Below are 20,769 nucleotides of genomic sequence, written 5' to 3' on the forward strand. Positions count from 1 at the left end.
GCGAAAAAGGGAACGGGGATTTAAAAAGAGTCCCCTGTCCCTTCTCCAGCAAGGGTTTATTTAAACTGTGCAGGTTGGACTAAGGCCTGAGGCGTGGTGCCTCTGCCTACTCCTTACCCAACTGTTACTCTCTTTCTTCAGAGGAGGCGCAGCCCCTGGAGAGGGTGCAGAGCTTGCCAGGCCACACACTGGTTTGCTAAGGTCTGTCTGGTCCCTCAGACAGCCCCACCTCAGTCTAGCCTCCCCTCTGCCCTGAAACACTATGTTCTCTGCCTTATCCCTTCCTAGCTCGGGTAAGCTTCGTGGATGGTTTACTAAGGACCTATTACAGACTGGGTGCTCTCACATGCAACAGCTAATAACCACACCTTTTCTAAGGATTCACACTTGGCATAGCAAGGATCAACTGTGTAATGATCCTGTGTATTTCTTGAACTTTAGGATTATTGTTATACCACTTCTGAACTGGACATGGAAACTATGTGTGACATTCAGTTTCCTGACCAATACTTTCTGCCTGCCTGCCTTTCTTCCTTCCTTCTTTCCTTCCTTCCTTCCTTCCTTCCTTCCTTCCTTTCTTCCTTCCAACCATTCACTCACTCATTCATTTATTATTTATTTGTTTGTTTGTTTATTGAGACAGGGTCTCTTTACACAGTCCTGGCTGTTCAGGAACTCACTATGTAGATGAGGCTGGCCTTGAACTCAGCCTGCCTCTGCCTCCTGAGTGCTGGGATGAAGGGCCTGCACCACCATGCCTGGCTAACCAATACTTCTTTATCCTCTATTATATAAGCTCCCCCCTTCCCCCCTTCCATGGCTCATCCTAAATCCTTTGTGTATTACTGACTCTCAGCTCCAGGGCTCCTCATTTCCTCTCAGTCCCTGACACTCACAGCTTGTATCACCTGGTTCCTCACTACCCTGCAGACAATGCTGGACATCGCAGATCTACCAGGGTCTTCTTTTCCAATCACAGAACTGATGAGCCGCGTCAGCTGGCTCTGAGCCCCCTCCGGCTGGCCCAGGCCCAGTTTGCTCTCAGGCTGAGGAACTTCCTCTGTGTTTCCTCAGTTACTTCTCTTTGTTTACCCATCATCAGTTAATTGCTCTGCAGGGCGCTGACTCCTCCTACCCCCATGGGCACAGTAGAGATCTACAAAAATGTTTCATTTGAATTTTCTCAAATCAGCAGGAAAAAAAAAATGAAGGCAATAAAATGATTTTGATTTCATTATATTGTGATCATGACACAGAGCTTAATTTTGATGGGGAAAAGGATCAGCCATGCTAAGAGTCACATTATATGGAGGTGATTCCCTTCCAAATGCTCTCTACCCATCCTCCCTGGGACCTCTCTTTAAATGGCTCCAAGAATAAACTATGAAGAAAGTAGACAAGGAAAAGGATATCATGCCTATAATCCCAGTCCCCAACAGGCAAAGACAGGAGGATTTCTGAGAGTTTCAAGCCAGCCTAGGCTACAGAGTGAGACCCCAAGATCTTGTCCAAGAAACCCAAACAAACAAATACAATCAAAGCACGGAGAATGCACAAAGCCCTGGATTTGATTCCCAGCAAGTCAAGTCGTGAACAGCTCAGCAGCACACACCTGTGGCCCCAGCCCTTGGGAGGGAGAGGCAGGAGGACCAGCAGTTCAAGGTCATACTTAGCTATACAGAGTTGGAAGCCAGTCTGGGTTATAAGATACTTTTTGCAACAAAGCAAAACAACATAAGCTCCCTAACAGGCAAAAAGAGATAAAGGAAAAAAGGTTAAGTACACCAGACAGATGCTGAGGAATTTTTAGTCTTTACATTTTGAGGGGAAGGGTGTATAAATTTTGAATGTGTCAGAGAAGAGATTGAGTCAGAAACATGACGTCAGGGTGATCCATATTTGTGACTGTGGTGTAAGTGAAATGTACAGTGGCTTCCATGGAAGCCTGCTGGAAGGCCACTGCACGGTGGCATTTAGAGAAGGACGCTGTGTGTACCTGCCAGTGGCCAGTGGCTGCTGGAAAGATGAAGGAATGCTGAGAGAGCCAGAGGATGGCTCACAACTAATAATCAGCTGATACGCGACCATCAAAATTGGCATTGTATTTAAGTCCCTTTTATTGCTTGCCTAAAAAGCACACTTCCTAAGGACATGGCACCAAACTGAGTAACTGACACACCAGCACTGCCGATATTAATATTACATGCTTTCATGTTAATCTCCTCTCTCCCTTCTTTCTTCTCCTTTTCTTCCTCCCTCTCTCCTCTTCCCTTTACCTTTCCCCTCCCTCTCTGTTTCCCTTCCTTCCCCTCTCTTATTCCTTAAGCCCTCCCCGCCCCCTCAATTCAGCCTGGAAGGATATTTGAAAGTTTTGGTGAAGAGGAGAAAAGGATGCCGTGTGTTTGGAATAGACGTTACTCACCCCCCCCCCCCCATACTGATCTTATTATGTACCGATTTCAGGGTCATGGATCCAATTCCAGTCTTTCAGTACATGTCAATTAGCATTAACTGAGTGTCCAAAGGGTGTGTGACTCTTCTAGGTGCTGTAAGGGAAATTGTCAATTGACTTTTCTCTTAAGGGGAGTTAAATCAAATATTTCCTGCTGGGCACTGCAGAAAGTTGAGTATTTACCAGAAGTCAGTTGTATGGCAACTCCCAGCCTGTGTGGCTTATGATATTTGGGTTCAGAAAGTAAATGCTGTCTATGAAATAAGCAGGTGATGATGGTAGAATTAGATGCTGTGAAGGGATTTGATTAACTAATAATTATGGAACAGACTCGCTTGCACCCTTGCCTAGAGCACAGGTTTCTAGCCTCAAAGATTTAAACAAAACAAAACATATCTCCAAGAATCAATTCAAAAAATGATGATTGGCTCTGAGGGAACAATTAACAAACAAATCAGCAATCAAGCAGACCCACCCCAATCTACTTGCTTTATCCTAGCTACTCCCACTCAAGAATGAATACAAATGTCTCATTGGGCCCTTGTAAATATCTGCATTTCTAAAACTCGGGCGTTACCTGCTCAGCTCCTCGGCTTCCTGCTGAAGGTTGGCTGCATGATCCATAGCTTCTTGGACTAAATCATGACTCAGGTTGCTTAGGTTGGAAAGCTTGACTTGCAGCTCGTTTTTGCCTCCATCTATTTCTGCATAAATTCCAGATGCATTCTAAAGAAAAACAAATTAAGTGACTGGATCTTAGAGAAACGTAGATAACAACAAAATTGATCATCTTCCTTCTTGTCAATTTCAGGCCTAAATTACTGTAAGGAGGATTTGTGTACCCCTGCATCTTCACCCCCTTCTCTATGGACTGCTACCTCATCGTTTAGACACGCTCTATTTCCTTTCTAAAATGAAAACTAAACACACAGCTTCCGGTAGCCACACATCCCATTGGCTCTCCACCTTTCACAGCAAATCTCTCTGGGGGAGTCTACCAGTAGGAAGCCGTGCTTTCCAGCATCCAATTTCTAAACAGGTTGGAAAATAAATAAACACAGAGACCAAGCACGTTGCCTTATTATTGTGCAGCTGAGGTAAAAGCATGCCTTCATATCTCAGCCACCTGTTAACTGGGACTCAGTCCAAGAAGTACATTTCTTTTACCTGGTCAGGTAGTTGTGATCATCAGGGGCCCTTATGTCCAAAGAGCTTCCGTACAGAAGAACACAAGGAAATAGGCCTTCTGCCCAAAGCTTCCACCCAAGAAGAGGGTGGAGTTGAAAAGGGCCTGTACACTTCTTCTTCCTAAATTTATCAATAAAGCAAATCTTCCCTTCTCACAGGGCACAGTGAAGAGAGGGCCTGGCAAGGTTTGCCCGAGTAGCCAGTATGTTCCTATGAGCTGAGTCTTTCTGGCTTTTTATTGCTCTCCACCATCTTGCCGGAAAGGTGATGATGACGTCAGTCACTCCCCTTCCTGGAATCAGCCCATTGCCTTTTCCCTTGTAGCTTCATTCTTGCCTGGTTTATTTTTCTCTGCTGATTTATTCATTTTTCTCCACAGTATCTTATAGACCAACCTTGTCTAACGGGTTGTCTTAATGCTGTATATATTTTTTCTGGCCACCATACACGCTATCTCCCCAATCTGGAATAGCTTTCCTCTCAGGACCTACTTGGAGTTCTACTCATCCTGACTTCAACTCAAACACTGCTCCCACTCGGTAGCAATTCCTGGCTTCCTGGGTGAGCTCGTGTTCCCAGGAAGGTCTGTTATCCACACTCACATCACTGTAATCATTGCACACGATCATTCACTCCTGATATTACAGACTCCTACATGATAGTTCAAATTCTTAGGAATCAGGAACTGAGTTGAATTTGGTTTTATTTCTCTAGACTGGAGCGCAGTTTCTAACACACAAGATTTATTTCTTAGAGGTTATATTAAGCCTTGAGCCATTTGGCTGGTCACTTTGTTACGGATTATATAAACAGAAAAAATGTCACAGGCATTCATCTTTGCTCATTAGCTCATTTATTCCTTTAACTAATGTCACTGTGGGCCTAGTGGTTAGGGGTATGGGGACCTCTTGGATTAAACTGTCACAGAGATATGAGCCAGTTTTTAAAGATCTAGGGACAGTAGGTGCAAAGGCCTTGAGGTGCTTTTGAAAGTGAGAGTTTGCTGAGCTGCTAAGTAGGCAGTGAGGAAGACAGTAAGTTAAAGCCAGGTCAGGCAGGGGGGGGTGAGCCAGGTCATGGGGTGCTTCCTGGGTCATGGTGGAATGTGGTTCTGATTTCACGTGTCACTAGAAGTTCAGCAGGAGAAACGACAGAGTTTGATCATGTTTTAAAATGGTTTTTCTGCTAACGGGTTGGGAACGGGTCTAGAAGGGCCACAGTGGCGGCAAACTCATCTGTTAGCAGCCCTGTTTGCCACCTCACCTGGGGTACCAGGGGGTGGGCAGCAGAGATGAGAAAGTGGCCAGAAGCTAGGGTTCATTTTGGACCAAGGGCCGACACATCTTGGTTAAAAAGTCATGGGAATAAAGGAGCACTCAGGAGTGATTCTGGATTTTGGAATTGAGCAGGTGGGAGGTGCCATTTACTGAGATGGGGGGGGGCAGCTCTTACTCAGAATCTGTGATGTTTGATGTGCTTATTACATGGTAGAGGAAATTCTGATTTTGTAACACAGAACCCTGCCTTCTGACTTGTAATGTCCAATAAGTGTTTGCCTACAAAGGTTTGGACAGGGGGTTCAGACATGGCGCTGGAAACTGTGGAATCATGTGTATAACTATTTTTCAAGGCCATCAGAGCCAGTGACTAGGAGAGACTGGGGTACAAAAGAAGGCTCCATACTGAATGCCAAGCCACTCCTTCAACGGAGCAGACACCAGCACAGCTCAGATCCAGGTCCAGCTCCAAATCTTACACAGCCTTGAGCTAAGAACATATTTCTCACTTTTGTAGGGTTGTTCAACAATCACAAAGAAAGGAAAGGGCAGTAGCTGCGTGTGTGGTCTGCACTAACGTATTTGCCACACAGAGGATGCAGAGAGCTGCATCCGTGGAGAGTCCTGGGATCCCATGCAGAGTGGGTGGAGCCAGTAGACAGTGGGGGTCTGGGAGGCAAAACTGCAGCTGTGACTTGAGACATTTTTTTCTATGACGCTGAACAGAGTGACAGGCCAAAGGTTAGGAGGGGCTTCAAGCTTTTGAACAATAGCTTTTTCAAAGGGCGGCTTTCTTTCTTTGTGTGTGTTTAAATGATAGCAGATACTAGAGTAAGTCAGGATTCAACAAAGCTTAAGAACTGGGTGATAAGGAGACTGGAAGAAAAAAAGCCCTGCAACCATGTTTTCAGGGAGGACAGGAATGGGGAGCAGAAGGAGCAGCTCTCCAGAGTGAGGAAGGAGTGGAGACGCAGAAGCAGGTGGGCTGGCGGACTGAAGGAGGAGAGGGGAGGGAGTTCTGGTTGTTTTCAGTTTTCCAGTGCTATAGGAAGCAAAGCCTCCAGCCAGAGCTGATGAGGCAGTGAAGGGCTCTAGTGGCCCAAACATGGTAAACATGGAGCCAACAGGTTTTCCCTTTTACCCTTCTCTCCCTTGCCAAACACCGTACATTACATTCCTAAAACTAAACCCCCACGGTCTGTGCCATTGACTCATTCCTGAGACAAAGCATCAAAGCCCAAGAGTCAAAATTCATTATTTGGCTAATACGTCCAATCAGGACTTACCAGCTCACCCTAGCACAGGCTCCCTGTTTTTCTCCTTAAAAACTCACTCCTGTAAAAAAATGCTTTGAGCTTGGACCCTGCTGCTGCTGCTGCTGATACTTGCTGTCTGCCCTTGCAGCCCGCTGCCCTTCCTCCCTCCCTCCCTCCCTCCTCTTTCCCTCCCTCCTTCCCTTCCAAGAGTAATAAATCTCCTTTGTGCTGAGAATTTAATGTCTGGGAGTGTCTTGTACCGACTTCGAGGAGGGCAACTGTGGTGATGTATTGTTCATTCTAATAAACTTATCTGGGTGGGGATCAGAGGACAGAGCTAGCCACTAGATTAGACATAGAGGCCAGACAGTGATGGCACACACCCTTATTCCTATCACTCCATCTGGATCTCTGTGAGTTCAAGGCCACATTGGGAACTGAGCCAGGCATGGTGGCACACATATTTAATCCCAACACTTGAGATCTCATGCCTTTGCTTGGGAAGCACACAAGCCTTTAATCCCAGGAAGTAATACGGCAGGGCAGAAAAAGGTATATAAGGCGTGAGGAAACAGGAACTCACTGTCTTAAGACTGAGGATTTTGTAGAGGTAAGAACTTATGGCTGGCTTGTTGTTTCTCTGATCTTTCAGCTTTCACCCCAATATCTGGCTCTGGGTTATTTTATTTTATTTTTTTATTAGTAAGACCTTTTAAGATCTGTGTTATATCTCAAACAACAGGCAACCTCCCTTTTACAGACAGGCTTCTCACAAGTCACATTTGGCTGCTTGAGTGCAGCTGTGATACTGGGGACTCAAGGTTAGAATCTGTATGTGCATAAACAGGATCAGGTGTACTTGGGAGTTCAAGGTCTTTCCCAGGAATAATTAGACTGACAGTTTCAACTGGTTACGAAGAAAAGAAAGGAGGTGGAGGTTCAGGACCCCTGAGGGAGGAGGGGCTGATGTGGTTGGAGAACTGTTGGCCTGCCTGCTCTACACTAAGTGAGGAAGAGACAGTACTTAGCAGGGGAGAGTTTGAGATGGATTCAGGAGAAGATAGGATCATGGATGGCAAGATGTGGGTGTGGCCCTGAAAAGACAATAGAGGTGGGCTGAGGGGAAGATTGGAGAGAAGGTTTTGGTGGGCCCATCCTCAAGGATTTTTGACATCACTGGGAGTAGTGATGGGAGCTAGGCTGGAGAAGGCAGGGCCTGAGGAGCTGGAGAAGAGTGACGTGTGACCAGACTGCTTTAGTCCTTCAAAGGTAATAAAAACAAGTGCTGTCATTATTTCAAGGTAGCTTCACTCACTGCATTTCACTGGAAATTTTCTATTTTGAAAAGCATATCCCTCCCCCCTTTTTAATAGGTTTTTGAATGCTGGCTTTTACAAAATCAATCTTTAGGTTGGCATACAAAGTAAGTGGCTCAACTATGGCATTTTCATGCATATTGCTGTTAGATTTGGTTCTTTTTCTAAGGCCATGCCCACTGCCCTCCTCTGTGACTCTGTGACCCTGTCTCCGGCTGCCTCCCCCCACCCCCAGTCTTCCACTCTACTTTCTTATTACCTGCATCCCCCACAGCTTTCAGTTCCGCCTTCCCTTAAGAGCTCTTCCTCTCCTCTCTTAGTCCCCTTTCTGGTTTCATGACCCAAATACACACCTATATCGCCACACACACACAGGCAATTTTCAATCTAGTTTCTGCAAATAAGAGAAAACATCTGGCATTTGTCTTTCTGAGTCCTTCTCTTGCAAACATCATGATCTCATTTTCTTTTATTTCTTTACCTATTCACCTATTGATGGACATCTAGGTTGGTTTCATTTCTTATCTATTATGAATAATTCGGGATGTCCAAGGATCTCTATGGTATGTTGACTTAGTCCTTCATTTATATACCAAGGAGTGGCCCAGCTGGGTCATATGGTAGTTCTACTCCATAGTGGCTGCACAGGGCTACATTCCCAATTGTCAGTGAATAAAGGTTTATGTCTCCTTACATCTGGCCACCATTTGTTTTCTTGATGATAGCCATTTTGATTGGCATGAGATGGATTCTCAAAGCGACTCTAATTTGCATTCCCTGATAGTTAAAAATGTTGAACATTCTTTTCCAAATATTTATTGGCTATGTGCATTTCTTCTTTTGAGGATTGTCTATTCAGTTCATTAATTTATTTACTGATTGGATGATTTGGCTTGTTAAATATCTCCCTAGGTAGAGTGAATGGGATGGAACTACATTGGTACTTTTAATAGATTTTACTGTGATCATATCTGTACCATCAAAGCTACTAGCCCCATGTTGCTCCTGAGGATGGAAATGCAGCTGATTCGAATGGAGTTGAATTTCTAATTTTATGAGATTTGAAATTTCAGTAGCTGTGTGTGTGTTAGTAGCTACCGTGTAACACAAGAAACTAGAGATTCCCATTACCTGATGTTATTTTACAATCCTACTAACTTGAATTGAGTTGGATTACTCTGACACTGAGCTGCTGTTCAAAGGTGCTATAAAGGCAAGTCTGAGCAATCCAGGTACGTCTTTACCTTTATTATCTCATCAAGTTCCTCAAGAGTCAGCCGAGGTATCAGCAGAGAGTCTGCAGATGTTCTCAGAGAGGTGCTCACTACTTCCATCTGCTCCTTCACTCTCTCATGTTGTTTCTGAGGGACGGAAAAACAAAAGAGAGAAGATGTGATTGTACACCATATCAACCAAGTGAAGGGCACAACCTACATGGTCCTATCATTGGATGTAGAAAAGGCCTTTAACAAAATCTAATACCCATTCATGATAAAAGTCCTGGGAGAGATTAGGGATACAAGGGACATATCTCAACATAATATAGACAGTTTACAGCAAGCCAGTAGCCAATATCAACTTAAATGGAAACTCAAAGTAATTCCATTGAGACCAGGAGCAAGATAAGGTTGTCCAATCTCTCTGTCCATATTCAACCTGGTATTTGAAGTCTTAGCTAGAGCAACAAGACAACTGAAGGAGATCAAGGGGATACAAATTGGAAAGGAAGAAGTCAAAGTATCATTATTTGCAGATGATCTGATAGTATACATAAGTGACCCTAAATATTCCACTGGGAAATTCCTACAGCTGATAAGCACTTTGAGTGAAGGAGATGGATTAAAAAAAAAAATTAGCTCACACAAATCAGTAGCCCTCCTATATACAAATGACAAATGGATTGAGAGTGAAATCAGGGAAACACTTTCCACAATAACCTCAAATAATACAAAATATCTTGGGGTAACTCCAACCAAAAGTGAAAGACTTGTATGACAAAAAAAAAAAAAAGAAAAAACTTTAAGAAATTGAAGAAGATATCAGAAGATTTCAGGTTCTCCTATGCTCACGGATCGGTAAGATTAATAACGCAAAAACAACCATCCTACCAAAAGCAACTTACAGATTCAATACAATTTCCATCAAATTCCAACACAATTCTTCACAGATCTTGAAAGGACCATATATGGAAACACACAGACACAGACACACACAGACACACACACACACACACACACACACACACACACACACACACACACACACACGAAGGTGATCTAAATGAAACTGCCAAATAATGAGGGAGATAGAGCCACACTAGACACCTCTTGTCACAAAACAAAGCTTCTAGTATTAGGAATTTGATACATTTAGTTGAGTTGTAAACCAAAGGGACCCCATGGGAACCCCAAAACAACCTACATTGTTCCCAGGACTATGGGTGGCTTCCACAAACTTATTGGAAGGGTCCTGTGGCTGAACACAATGCTCGTATGACACATGGAAAAATTGAGCTGGTGCAGACATAGAGTCTTCACCTCTACAGGCTAGGTACATGTACTTTGGTACATGTACAGGGAAGTACTCTGCACACTACCAAAAGAGAAACACAAACACCAACCTAGCCACCAAACCTGTGATATATAATAGTATCCTGCCTTCAAGATTTGCTAGTACAACAGTGGTACAAAGCTTGTGGCAGTAATCAAGTAATATGAGATTTGACTTAAGGTCTACTCTATGAGATGGAACCCATATTTATACTGCTTGAAGTTAGACAGCCCAGGGACCTAGGGTAAATCAACTGCTACTGTTCTACTAAAAGAACATAGCAATAAAGTGACTCCCTGTGACATTCTGCTATATTCAGATCTCAGTGACTTGCTCAGCCATCATCAGAGAAGCTTCCTCCTGCAGCAGATGGGAACAAACACACACACACACATAGCCAGACATGCTGCAAAGTGTGAGAGACCTTAGAATACTTGGTCCTATTTGTTTCTATTAAATGCCCAGCCTCCCGCTCCCCCCCTCCCCCCAGGGCCAGGGCTCAGGGAATCTCATGGAATCTCATGGAAGAGGAGGCAGGAAGAATATAAGAGCCATGAGGGATGAGGACACTAAAGAAACAATACCCTCTAAATCAACATGATCTCCCACACATGAATTCACAGGGCCTTAGGCAGCATGCATAGGGCCTGTAATGTTTTGTACCAGATGGGCTCCTAGAGCTACAAGGGGAAATGGACACATGCCCCAACCCAACTCAGAAGCCATCTCAAATTGATAACCACTTGCAAATGAAAATTTAGTCTTCTCCAGGGGAATTTCACTGGGGGAAACAAACTACTCTTAAGGGTAGGTGGCATGCCCAGCAATAAGAAGATGGGCAACAGAAAACAAACTCCATGGTATCTTTGGAGGTCTCCTGGCTCATAATGTTGTATCAGGGTATTTCCTTTTTAAAATACTTTAAACTTACTTTTTATTTTCACACACACACACACACACACACACACACACACACACACACACACACACACACATATTACCCTACAGGTTCTGTATGTATGTGTATTATATATTATGGCTTCTAGTTTAGTGGTTTTATGAGATTCCTGAGTGTGTGAATGAGTGGGTCTTTGTGTCTATAGCTGTTTATTGGGCTCTTTTCCTTCTGTTTGTAATTTGAGGGTCTGGCTTACATTTTTAATATTTATAATTTAGTAATAATTTAGTATTTATAATCGGGAGAAATTAGTATACACAAATGGTATCTGAATTGCACGGTGGGTAGGGATGGTTTGTTTTTTCAAGACAGGGTTTCTCTGTGTAGCCCTGGCTGTCTTTACTCACTCTATTGACCAGGCTGGCTTTGAACTTGGAGATTTGCCTGCCTCTGCCTCCTGAGCACTGGGATTGCAGACACGCTTTGCTGCCTGGCCCCATGTCCTTGTTTATCCATTTGTAGACAAATAAAGAAGATGTATGTAAGGCATGTGTTCGGTTTGGGGAAGATGCAATTCCTGCAAGTAAGAACACTGCCCTTTGGATGCTTATGGGGGGGAGGATAGACAAAGATGCATACACACACACACACACACACACACACACACACGCATGCATGCATGCAGAGGATACACAGCTACACATTTGGTAATTAATGATGTCTTTGAAACTGGAACATAGAATATATGCTAAAAGTATTAAAGATGATTCCATAGTTACAACTTAGGGCTCTATCAGAGCAAAAGAGGGAGGGACTCCTCCTGATGGTCACTTTTCTTTCTTTCTTTTTTTTTTTTAACTTTATAAGGACTTTTCTTAACTTTTAGAAGGCTTTAGAAGGAGTGCCTGAATTTGTCTGCAATCTGATATGTATAAATAACTGAACATGTTTTTCGCGGCGGGACTGCAGCTGTGTGTGCACGCACGTGTGTCTGTACATGGGAGCAGTGTGAGGGTGTGGGTGGTTTCCCTAGTTTTCACAGAATTCTTGCTAGATGTAAGACGGAAAGGATGTAAGAACTTTAGTAAGTGGAGGAGACATGCTACATACGTACAAAGTGAGTCACTTCGCCCAGATTAAAGATGAGACAGAAATAGAAAAGGGAGATGGGCAAAACCACAGAGCCAGGAAACAGGAGGAAAACTACATGGTCTCCATATCTGAGAGACAGCTTTTGTATGGGCGTCAAGAAACACCGTCAAAACTGTACAGCTGGACAATTTGCCTTTCTTTACTAGGACACCATTGAATGTTCTTAAAATAATTTTTGGGTTAAAATTGTCTTATTACATTTATTTATTTCTCTTTCCCTCCCTCCTTCACCCCCGCCTCTATCTCTCCATCTCTGTAGGTCAGAGGTTAGAGCACACTTTATAGTAATTGGATCTCTTCTTCTATCATGTGGGGCCCAGTAGCTGATCCACCACTGGTAGTCAGGTTTGGTGGCAAGTACCCTACCCATTGAGCCACACCACCAGCCCTTCTGTTTGAGAGAAGGTCTCACTTTGTAGTTCAGGTTGGCCTGGGAACTTGCCTCAGCCTCTCCAGGTATGTACGGCCATACCTGGCTTCACTGAAGCTGTTCCCAAAAGATTAATCAGCCACGTCTTGAAATGAATCTAGTTGTAAACTGAGGGAGATGGAGGCCAGCAGCCTAGGTGGGCGGTAGATGAGCAGTGAACAACTGATACACAGGAGAAATGGGAGGGTTAGAGACCTGGGACTTAGAAGGGAAGATTAGTGGGAAAGGGTTATTTTTAGAAGGCAATAGCATGGCATCTTCCCATGGCTATTCCCATGACAGACACCCATGTGAAAGATGTTCTGTGGGCCCAGCTAAAGACAAGTAGAGAGCCCCCACATGCGTTCCAGGGCAGAAGCAGTGGGATGGGGTGTACATCACTGGAGAGGGGACCAGGGCAGCTGGGATGGAGGTTCGGCCAGTGCTAACTGCCTAATTAGAAAGAGGAGGAGGCAGGGTGGGCAGAGGCTTGAAATGCTGGATGCTATGCTGTTCTCTTTCTATATTTTTGGTTGTGAGCCTAGCCTTTAACGGCTGAGCCATCTCTCCAGCCCACTGTTCTCTTTCTAAAATCACGCTGTTCATTTGTACCTAGTAGAAGGATTTGTTTAACCAAGCTAAATGAAGCCCACCATCTGTCTGAAATCACCGAAATGCCAAATTCCTGGTATCCACATCCACGAGTTTCAAAGAAATGTGCATAAGAAATGTTTCATCAAGAGCTAGATTGGCATGTATTTACTTTTAGAACTGAAGTCACTTCACATAGGCGACACTGTTCATTTACTGCTTACGACAAAGTCCTGACGCACACATCGGCATTTACCAAATTCTAGCAAAGCAGCTGGAAGTGCCTGTGTATAGACATTGGTTTCCAGTCCGCTGTGCATTGCTCTTCTTGGCTACGGAGATTATAGAGCCCTACAACTAAATTCAGTGCAGAATGGAGCATGTTAGCTCACAATATACTTGAATGTGTTCTCCACGAAGGGTCTATACAGAAGAGGAAGCTCCTGCTGGATCCATAGCTCACAGCTGGAGAAGAGAACCCAGCATGGTTTGCTAATACAGTAACGTGGATCTAAGCTTTTTTTCCTCTGTGATGAAACCTTACTTCTATGGCTAAGGGGGCAGTTCTATGTTTGGTTCTCCTAAGTGCTGTTACTTGTTCTCATCTGGCAGGAGGATGGTCTAGGTTGATAACCTTTCCTTTTCAAGACTTTCCAGATTGAATAGCTTGGGAGTCTTCATTAATAAACCATTAGATGAGTCGCAGTGATATTCCTGTCTTGAATAAGTTTCATCACATTTTTGCTTTATGTGTGCTAGCTTGCAACCTATTACACCTTTGTTAGTGCGAGTCACGGTTAACATCATTTGAACATCTCCATCCCACAGGAGCCTGTCCTTCACATGGCATATGGACCCACTTTGACCTGCCCCACCAGCTTCCTTAGCCTTGCCTGGGGTTGTTCCTTGGTGTGAGCATTCAGTTCAGGCGCTCCCTGCCTACCTGGAAGGCAGCCTCTGGTTTCCTCACCTGTCCACCTTTGTCATTCTTTAGTTCTTCCTGCAGAGGCTGACCAGCCAGTCAGTCCAGAATGCCAGGTCCACAGCTGTGGTGAATGGATCAACCTACCCTCTAAACTAGACGCTTCGTGCTATCATGGAATCATGTGTTCTTCATCTTTGAACCCTAAACCACCTGCCGTAATTCCCAGCACAAATTAACATAGCAGTAAAAATTTGTCGATTTGATGAAAGTGTTTTAGGACTTTCTAATTATGTGCTGCTATGATTTTTTTTAAAATTGTGCCCAAGTTTATGGAAGATGTATTGTAGATATATTATAAGTAATAAGTGGTTCTTTTGTCTGTGGATTTAAGTGCATACCTATAACCTATGTGATAATACTGCTCTATATCCAAGAAAGGACAATTCCAAGCACTCATGTAAGACAAGAATCTAAATATCCTTTTTATTCAGTTTTCTTTTGAAAATGATTATCATAAACCTCCAGATATTTTATAACTCATTGAATGAGTTATAAAACCCACTGACTATCTTCAAATAGTACTTGGTGCTATACTGACAGGTTTATTGCTCATCACAAGCATACATCCACTCAACAAAGAATGCCAACCTGACCATTATTATTCTAAAAAAAAAACCAAAATGAAACAACAACAATAACAACAACAAAACTATTGAATAGAGTTTGCTCCTAATAGAAAACAGTGGTGAGTGCAATTCATTTTTACTTAGGAATTTTTACAATAACCTACTGGGGGGAAATGATGACTGAAAATCACATCAGTGTACCAATAAGTTGCTTTTATTGACAATAAAATATGTTACTGAACTGATGAATGTGGTCCTGGCTGTTTCTGTTTGTCTGCATTGGTTAGCTTAGGTTTTAGAAACATGTCCAGGTTTACTTGTACCATCCCTTGGAGGATGAATCTTCACTGGTGGTGACTGGGAGTGTGGCTCAGAGGGGACACACAGCCAGCACTCTCCAGCCTGGCGGGTGTGGGCATCAGAGAAAGACAGGCAGAGCAAGCTATGGTGATGCCTGGAATTTCCTCACCTTTTTGTGTTTGTACGGTTTTAGCCTGAGTCCAACTCTCTTCCTCTACAGCTGCTGCCAGTGGCCTGTGGGATTTCCTTATGGTGTCTTTCCAAAAACTATACCTTTCTAAAACCTGTACATATCCCAAAACACATGGTTCTGGGCAGTTGGATGTTTAATGAATAATCCTTTCCCCTCTTGAGAAAGCAGTACAGCCACATGTGGGGGTGGCAAGCAATGCTACAACCTCATTCTTACCCAAGCAAGGACTAAACATTTATCACCATTCAACTAAATTTTAGGCACAGATAGAGTGGTAACTTACCACAGCAAAAAAGCAGCCATATTTAAAACATGAGTACTTAGGTATATCCATATTTAATTTTTTTAAATGTCAACTGTTTTTTCCTGGCATAACATCAGACTGTCTGTGCCTGACATGCATTTACGGTTGCTGCCCACTGTACCTCGTGGTCCCGCTGCTTGGAGGTGATGGCTCTGTTCATGTCTTCTGCATCCCTGACATGGTCGAGGGCCTGGGTGAGTGACTCCTGGATATCTGACAGCTTAGCATTGTAGTCGTCCAGCTGCTCCAACACCACAGGGAACAGAGAGCGGGTGTCATTGTATAACCGCTGCCAGCTCTCAGCCTGGCTCAGCACTGAGGAGGAACGGAGACATGGTGGGACTGGGCTTCTCCTGCGTTTGGCAATTAGAACAAAATTCAGGCCTGCCTTCTTCAGTGATGGAGACTGGAGGCAGGCTCACACAACTAGTCTCACCGTTTACGTTTGGTAGGAGAGGCTTTTCTGTTGGATTTAGCGGCTTCTGACATGTCCTCTGAAGGAAGGGCTTAATTTATTTTCCCAGGAGGATTATACTTTGTGCAGAAACTAGGCTGCTATACTTTTCTGCTTATTGCCCAGATTATCCATAGCGTTATTTTATAAAGGGAAGCTGGCTATATGACGAAAAATAACCACCATTTTCTAGTTCGTGGCAGAGCAAACAGCTATGTTGTTTATAACCACTCACTTTTACCACATTTTCCTGCAGCTTCGAGTTAGCTCCCTAGGTCAAACTCAGGTTGAGATTTGGGGTGGCATAAAGATGAAATGGTGATGACACGGTTTCCTAAAAGTCTCTTCATATGCATGCTTTATTCTTGGCTCATAGGCACATTTGTTGATTAGGTGCCATAATTCTTATGCCTGTCCCCACCCCATTCCCTACCCCACCCCCACTCCCAGGGAAGGCCACCCTGTTATTTTGAGGCTTCTCTTTCCTCTTAGTATGAGGAGAAGATCCTGGCTCAGTAAAGAAAGTGCTTGAAATGCGTTTATTTATTTCAAGAGACAAAGAGAGAGAAGTCATCGGTCTCCTTTCCATGGGGCAGTCTGGTTAAATTTCAAAATAGTGAAGGAGCTTGGGGACAATTGGTTGCAATACTGGAATGGAGTTCCAGCTGGCCTGGGTGGCCTGGGATTCTCCTGTCGGTCTCCTTGATGCTATTTATTTGTGGACACAATAAACCTTTATGCCAGCGACCTTCTCCTCTGGTGTTCACAGTAACCGTCAGCAGAGGTCGTTAGAGCGACACCTGAGGGGTGATGACTTACGCCTTTTAGCCTTTGCGGTCTCATTGACGGCCCTGCAATCTAGTGGGAACCCTGGGCCCCTTCTTGAAATGGAGTTTTGGGTGTGTGAAATAAAATATATAAAATTTAAAAGTGACCATAATAAAAGCGAAAAATAGCTACTATATAAAATCAAACTAATAACTTTGTAATCTATATTTCATTAATTTCCTAATCAATCTTTATTAATGTATTAAGATAAGATGCATTAACTAAAATTCTAAGGTACTGATGAAAGTATTATGAACTTTTAGCAACAGCTGGAATCTGATCTGAAAATCTATAATTTTCTTTGTTGAATGTATAGATCCTCTGCAACCTTTCTTATCAAGAATGATGAGAAATAACCATTCCTCACCTTTGAATCCAGGCTGGCCTTGTCCAATAGAACACATATGATAGGACTGAGTTCCAAGCCTAGGCTTGAAGAGTCCTTGAGCTGTTTTTTCTTTCTCTCTCAGAAGGCTCCCCTGCCATGGGAACAAGCCTGGGCTAGTCTCCATGAGACAAAGACTCTACATTGGTGGAGAGGTCTAACTTGCCTAGCTAGTCCTAGATATATGAGCGAATTTCACCTATGCCACATCGAACAGAGCTAAGCATGCAGGTTGAGTTTAGCCTGAAAAACACCCTATGAAATTAGGATCAAAATAAATAGTTATGTTTTGAAATGAATAAACTTGGGATATATATATATATATATATATATATATATATATATATATATATATATATATATATATATATCTCGTGACCAAGTCAGAGTTCCAATAATACTACTTTGTGTGATTTAGTGTTTACACTTATTATTAAGGGCATGTGAAGTTTCTACTGGAGGTTAAAAGTGATAAAAAAAAAATCAGGGCTATCAGAGCATCAACACTATTGACATTTCCTATAATATTTCTCTCACTATAGACTTGGGAATTTAATCTTCTTTTTCTTCTTTTTATTTATTTTTTCTCCACCAACGTTTAAGTCCCTATTCTTTCTCCACAGTAGTAAAAGTTATGTAGATTCTGGGCAGAATCTCTGCAATTTCACAAATTCTTGAAGTTGGGCCTGGACCTAAAACTCTTGATCAGAAGGTTAAGTTTCCCTGAACGAGTCCCTGAGTCTATGAATATAAATTCTACATAGCTCTGAATATTGAGAATTAGTTGTTCGACCAAATGTTGCCCTGTCCTTCTTTCCTACAGAGAAAGAAGACATAGGCCATGTTGGCTAGGAATGAAAGACACATACGGTCCTGGGCCTCATCTGCTTCCTCATCCACAAGCTCCCGCTGGGTAAGGAATGGTTGCCGGCTTCGGATCTCCTCCAGCATTTTCTGGGCCAACATCAGCTTCTCAGCAATTTCCTCTGGGCCAAGTTCCTGATTCTCTCCATAATGGAGCATCTTGCTGTTGATCTCTGAGAAGAAGAACATGGTGAGGTGGGGGCAGGGAAAGGCCATGCAGAGCTGTGTCGTCTGGTGGCAAAGCTTAGGACTGACCTTACAGCAGAAAGAGCCTCATTCCCAGGCTGTGAGTGTTGCTGTTAGCACAGGAGGGAGCTCATCATGAGGGGAGAGAGGCACACCTGAGGAAACCATGCTGGTTCTATGAAGTGTGTTTAGAATGGGAATGGGCTGCTCCCGAGCCTGCCTGGCTTCTGTGCTCATCCGGTAGCCATGCTGATTAGAGAACACTAATATTTAAGGCACAAAAATCTGAGGGCTTTGTTCAGTATTTTATAGAAATACTTGACTTGGAAGCAATGTTTGGCAGTGTCTCCTGTCACTTGTAGCGCACAATGGAGATATTATTTGCATTTTAGTCGTCAATGATTTGACAAAACAAAGTTCTAAGCCAAAATTAGAGTATATTTGTAATTGTCCAAATGAGCCTTTCAGATGGTTTATACATAGAGACAAACTAGTAAATAGATTTGTAAAAATCTTTTGCACACACACACACACACACACATATATTGCTAAATTATATATATAATATGTATATTACATGATTTCTCTATTTGCCTTCTGTGGTGTGTATTTTCAGGATTAGGCCATTTGACACTGAGTCTTCTTGCCCAACATCTGATATAGGCTGAAGAATTTTAGAACCAAGGGACCATTGAAGCTCAGAGGGATGAGATAACTTGCCTAAACACTGGCATGTAACAGTTCTTTGACGCCCTCGTTCCTAGTCTATAGCATCAGAGGGGAGGTTGTGTGGCTCCCTTGTTCCCTGGCTGCTCCAGGAGGAAGTGCTTTATCTTCCTGGCATAATGAAATTGTGTGTCTGCGGTTCACTATGATCTATGTGGTCGGCCAGATACGACAAGTAAACAAACACTGGTGTCACATAAATCACACCCGGATGAGGAGCTGTATTTTCTGTGGGTAATGGCTTGAAGGTCACCAGCAGCCATCGGAGAGATGGCTGGGAGTGAGAAATGGCACACTACTGGTGCTGCACAGCATCCTTGAATTCTGAAACAAGGGAGATAAATGGGAATAGGTGGTTTGAATGCTCCAAACATTACTGCGAGTGTTATAGGGAGATCACTGTATGCTAACCCCCTCCAAACTCCGTGTATCAAAGCATTCAACATTCACTTTTCAAACAAAGTCAAAAATATGAGTCCTGGAAATCAATGAAATGTAAACATTAAATAAATCACATCATTCCCCCAAGTTCTGGTAGTGGCAAAGCTGAATTATTGGGCGTTTTGATGTAAATTCTGTTCAGTTTTGGGATGTTTTGTTTTGGCTATGTCTGGAGTAGATTAGCAAAAAGAAAGGCAGACAATAACACTGGCGTCCCTGGAGACTGTTCAGACATTATTTTAAACAGAGGAAAAACTGATAAAAGTTACTGTGTCCCACTTCCCATTCTTTTGTATTTTCCTCATCTTTTCCCAGGACCAAAGGTCAAGTAAGATGGTTCCGATTCCTTTCGAATGAAACACCTTAGGACCAAAGTCTAGGTCACTAAATAGCAAAAGTGACTGACTTCGTCTGACAGGCTTAGCAGGGTCTTGACTATTTGCTGCCTAACGGGGCATTTATTTCTTAATTGGATGAATATGAGGGTATTGGATTTCTAGGTTCATTCTCACTGTTGGAACAAATCAATAGAACAATGCCTTAGGAAAAGAATATTTCATCAGTAAATGCTAAGGAGGCAGAGAGGTAAATGCACATGAGCTGGAGAGGATGGCAGTGGGAAGTCTGAAATGCATGTCATTTGTTTTTACTGTGCTTTACAGGCATCCGAGGGAACGAAGCAAAGGATTAATCTGGGCTTTATATGTCCCTTAGCCTGGGATATGCTCCCACTACCTCAGTATAAAGATATGAATCTCTCACTGTGGGTCCCTTTACTGTCATTTTGCGCCGAGATGCATTTGGTGTTGTCATCCAACTCTTGATATATAGCATAATAAAAACCCATGGAAACAAACAGTAGATCTCAGTCGACTCTAACCCGAGGAGTGTCTCTTTACCCTAGAACAAATGTGGTCTCTTCCAGTTGGGAATTGATGGCAGCTTTCACTTTGGTGTTAAGACAGTCTTCAAGACACAGCCTGCACTTAGAAATCAGAGCACAAATGAATGAGTCTCCAGCAGGGCAGGTAGACTCTGTCATAGTGCTTTAGAGCAAGGAATTACTCAGTACCCCCCCCCCCCTTCTTTTGGGTTACAAACCCAAGCGACTCATCTGCCTGGGCCTTGAGGAAGAACACCACAGAAACAGCCAGTGACTATTTGGATTGGTTTCCCATCCCCACTCCATTCAACCCCCATTTTTTGTTTTAAAGCAGGGTTTCATTGTGTGGCCCAGACTGGCCTGGAACTCACTCCATAGACCAGGCTGATCTCTAAATCACAGAAATCCACCTGCCTCTGCCACTCAAGTCCTGGGACTAATGGCATGCACCACCTGCCTGCCATGGTTTATTAATATTCTGAAGACATATTTGGGGGTTGCAAATAATTGAAAAAGAAAGTGTGTCTCCTCCTACACTCTTTCATTTTAAAGACACCAGATTTGC

General features: G+C 43.3%; 1 protein-coding gene across 2 annotated transcripts in view; it reads right to left on the reverse strand.

The window, feature by feature from the left end:
* Positions 1 to 20,769, reverse strand: part of Lama4 (laminin subunit alpha 4) — a 148,957-nt gene that overhangs the window by 53,976 nt on the left and 74,212 nt on the right. For both annotated transcript variants that reach the window (XM_036169087.1, XM_036169086.1), the window contains exons 10-13: positions 17,974 to 18,141; positions 15,559 to 15,752; positions 8,734 to 8,850; positions 3,030 to 3,178 (exon numbers count right to left, since the gene is read on the reverse strand). In XM_036169087.1, coding sequence (XP_036024980.1) covers positions 3,030 to 3,178; positions 8,734 to 8,850; positions 15,559 to 15,752; positions 17,974 to 18,141 — 628 coding nt within the window. The remainder of the gene's footprint in view (positions 1 to 3,029; positions 3,179 to 8,733; positions 8,851 to 15,558; positions 15,753 to 17,973; positions 18,142 to 20,769) is intronic.

This window comes from Onychomys torridus, chromosome 19 (assembly GCF_903995425.1).
Source record: "Onychomys torridus chromosome 19, mOncTor1.1, whole genome shotgun sequence".
Lineage (NCBI taxonomy): Eukaryota > Metazoa > Chordata > Mammalia > Rodentia > Cricetidae > Onychomys > Onychomys torridus.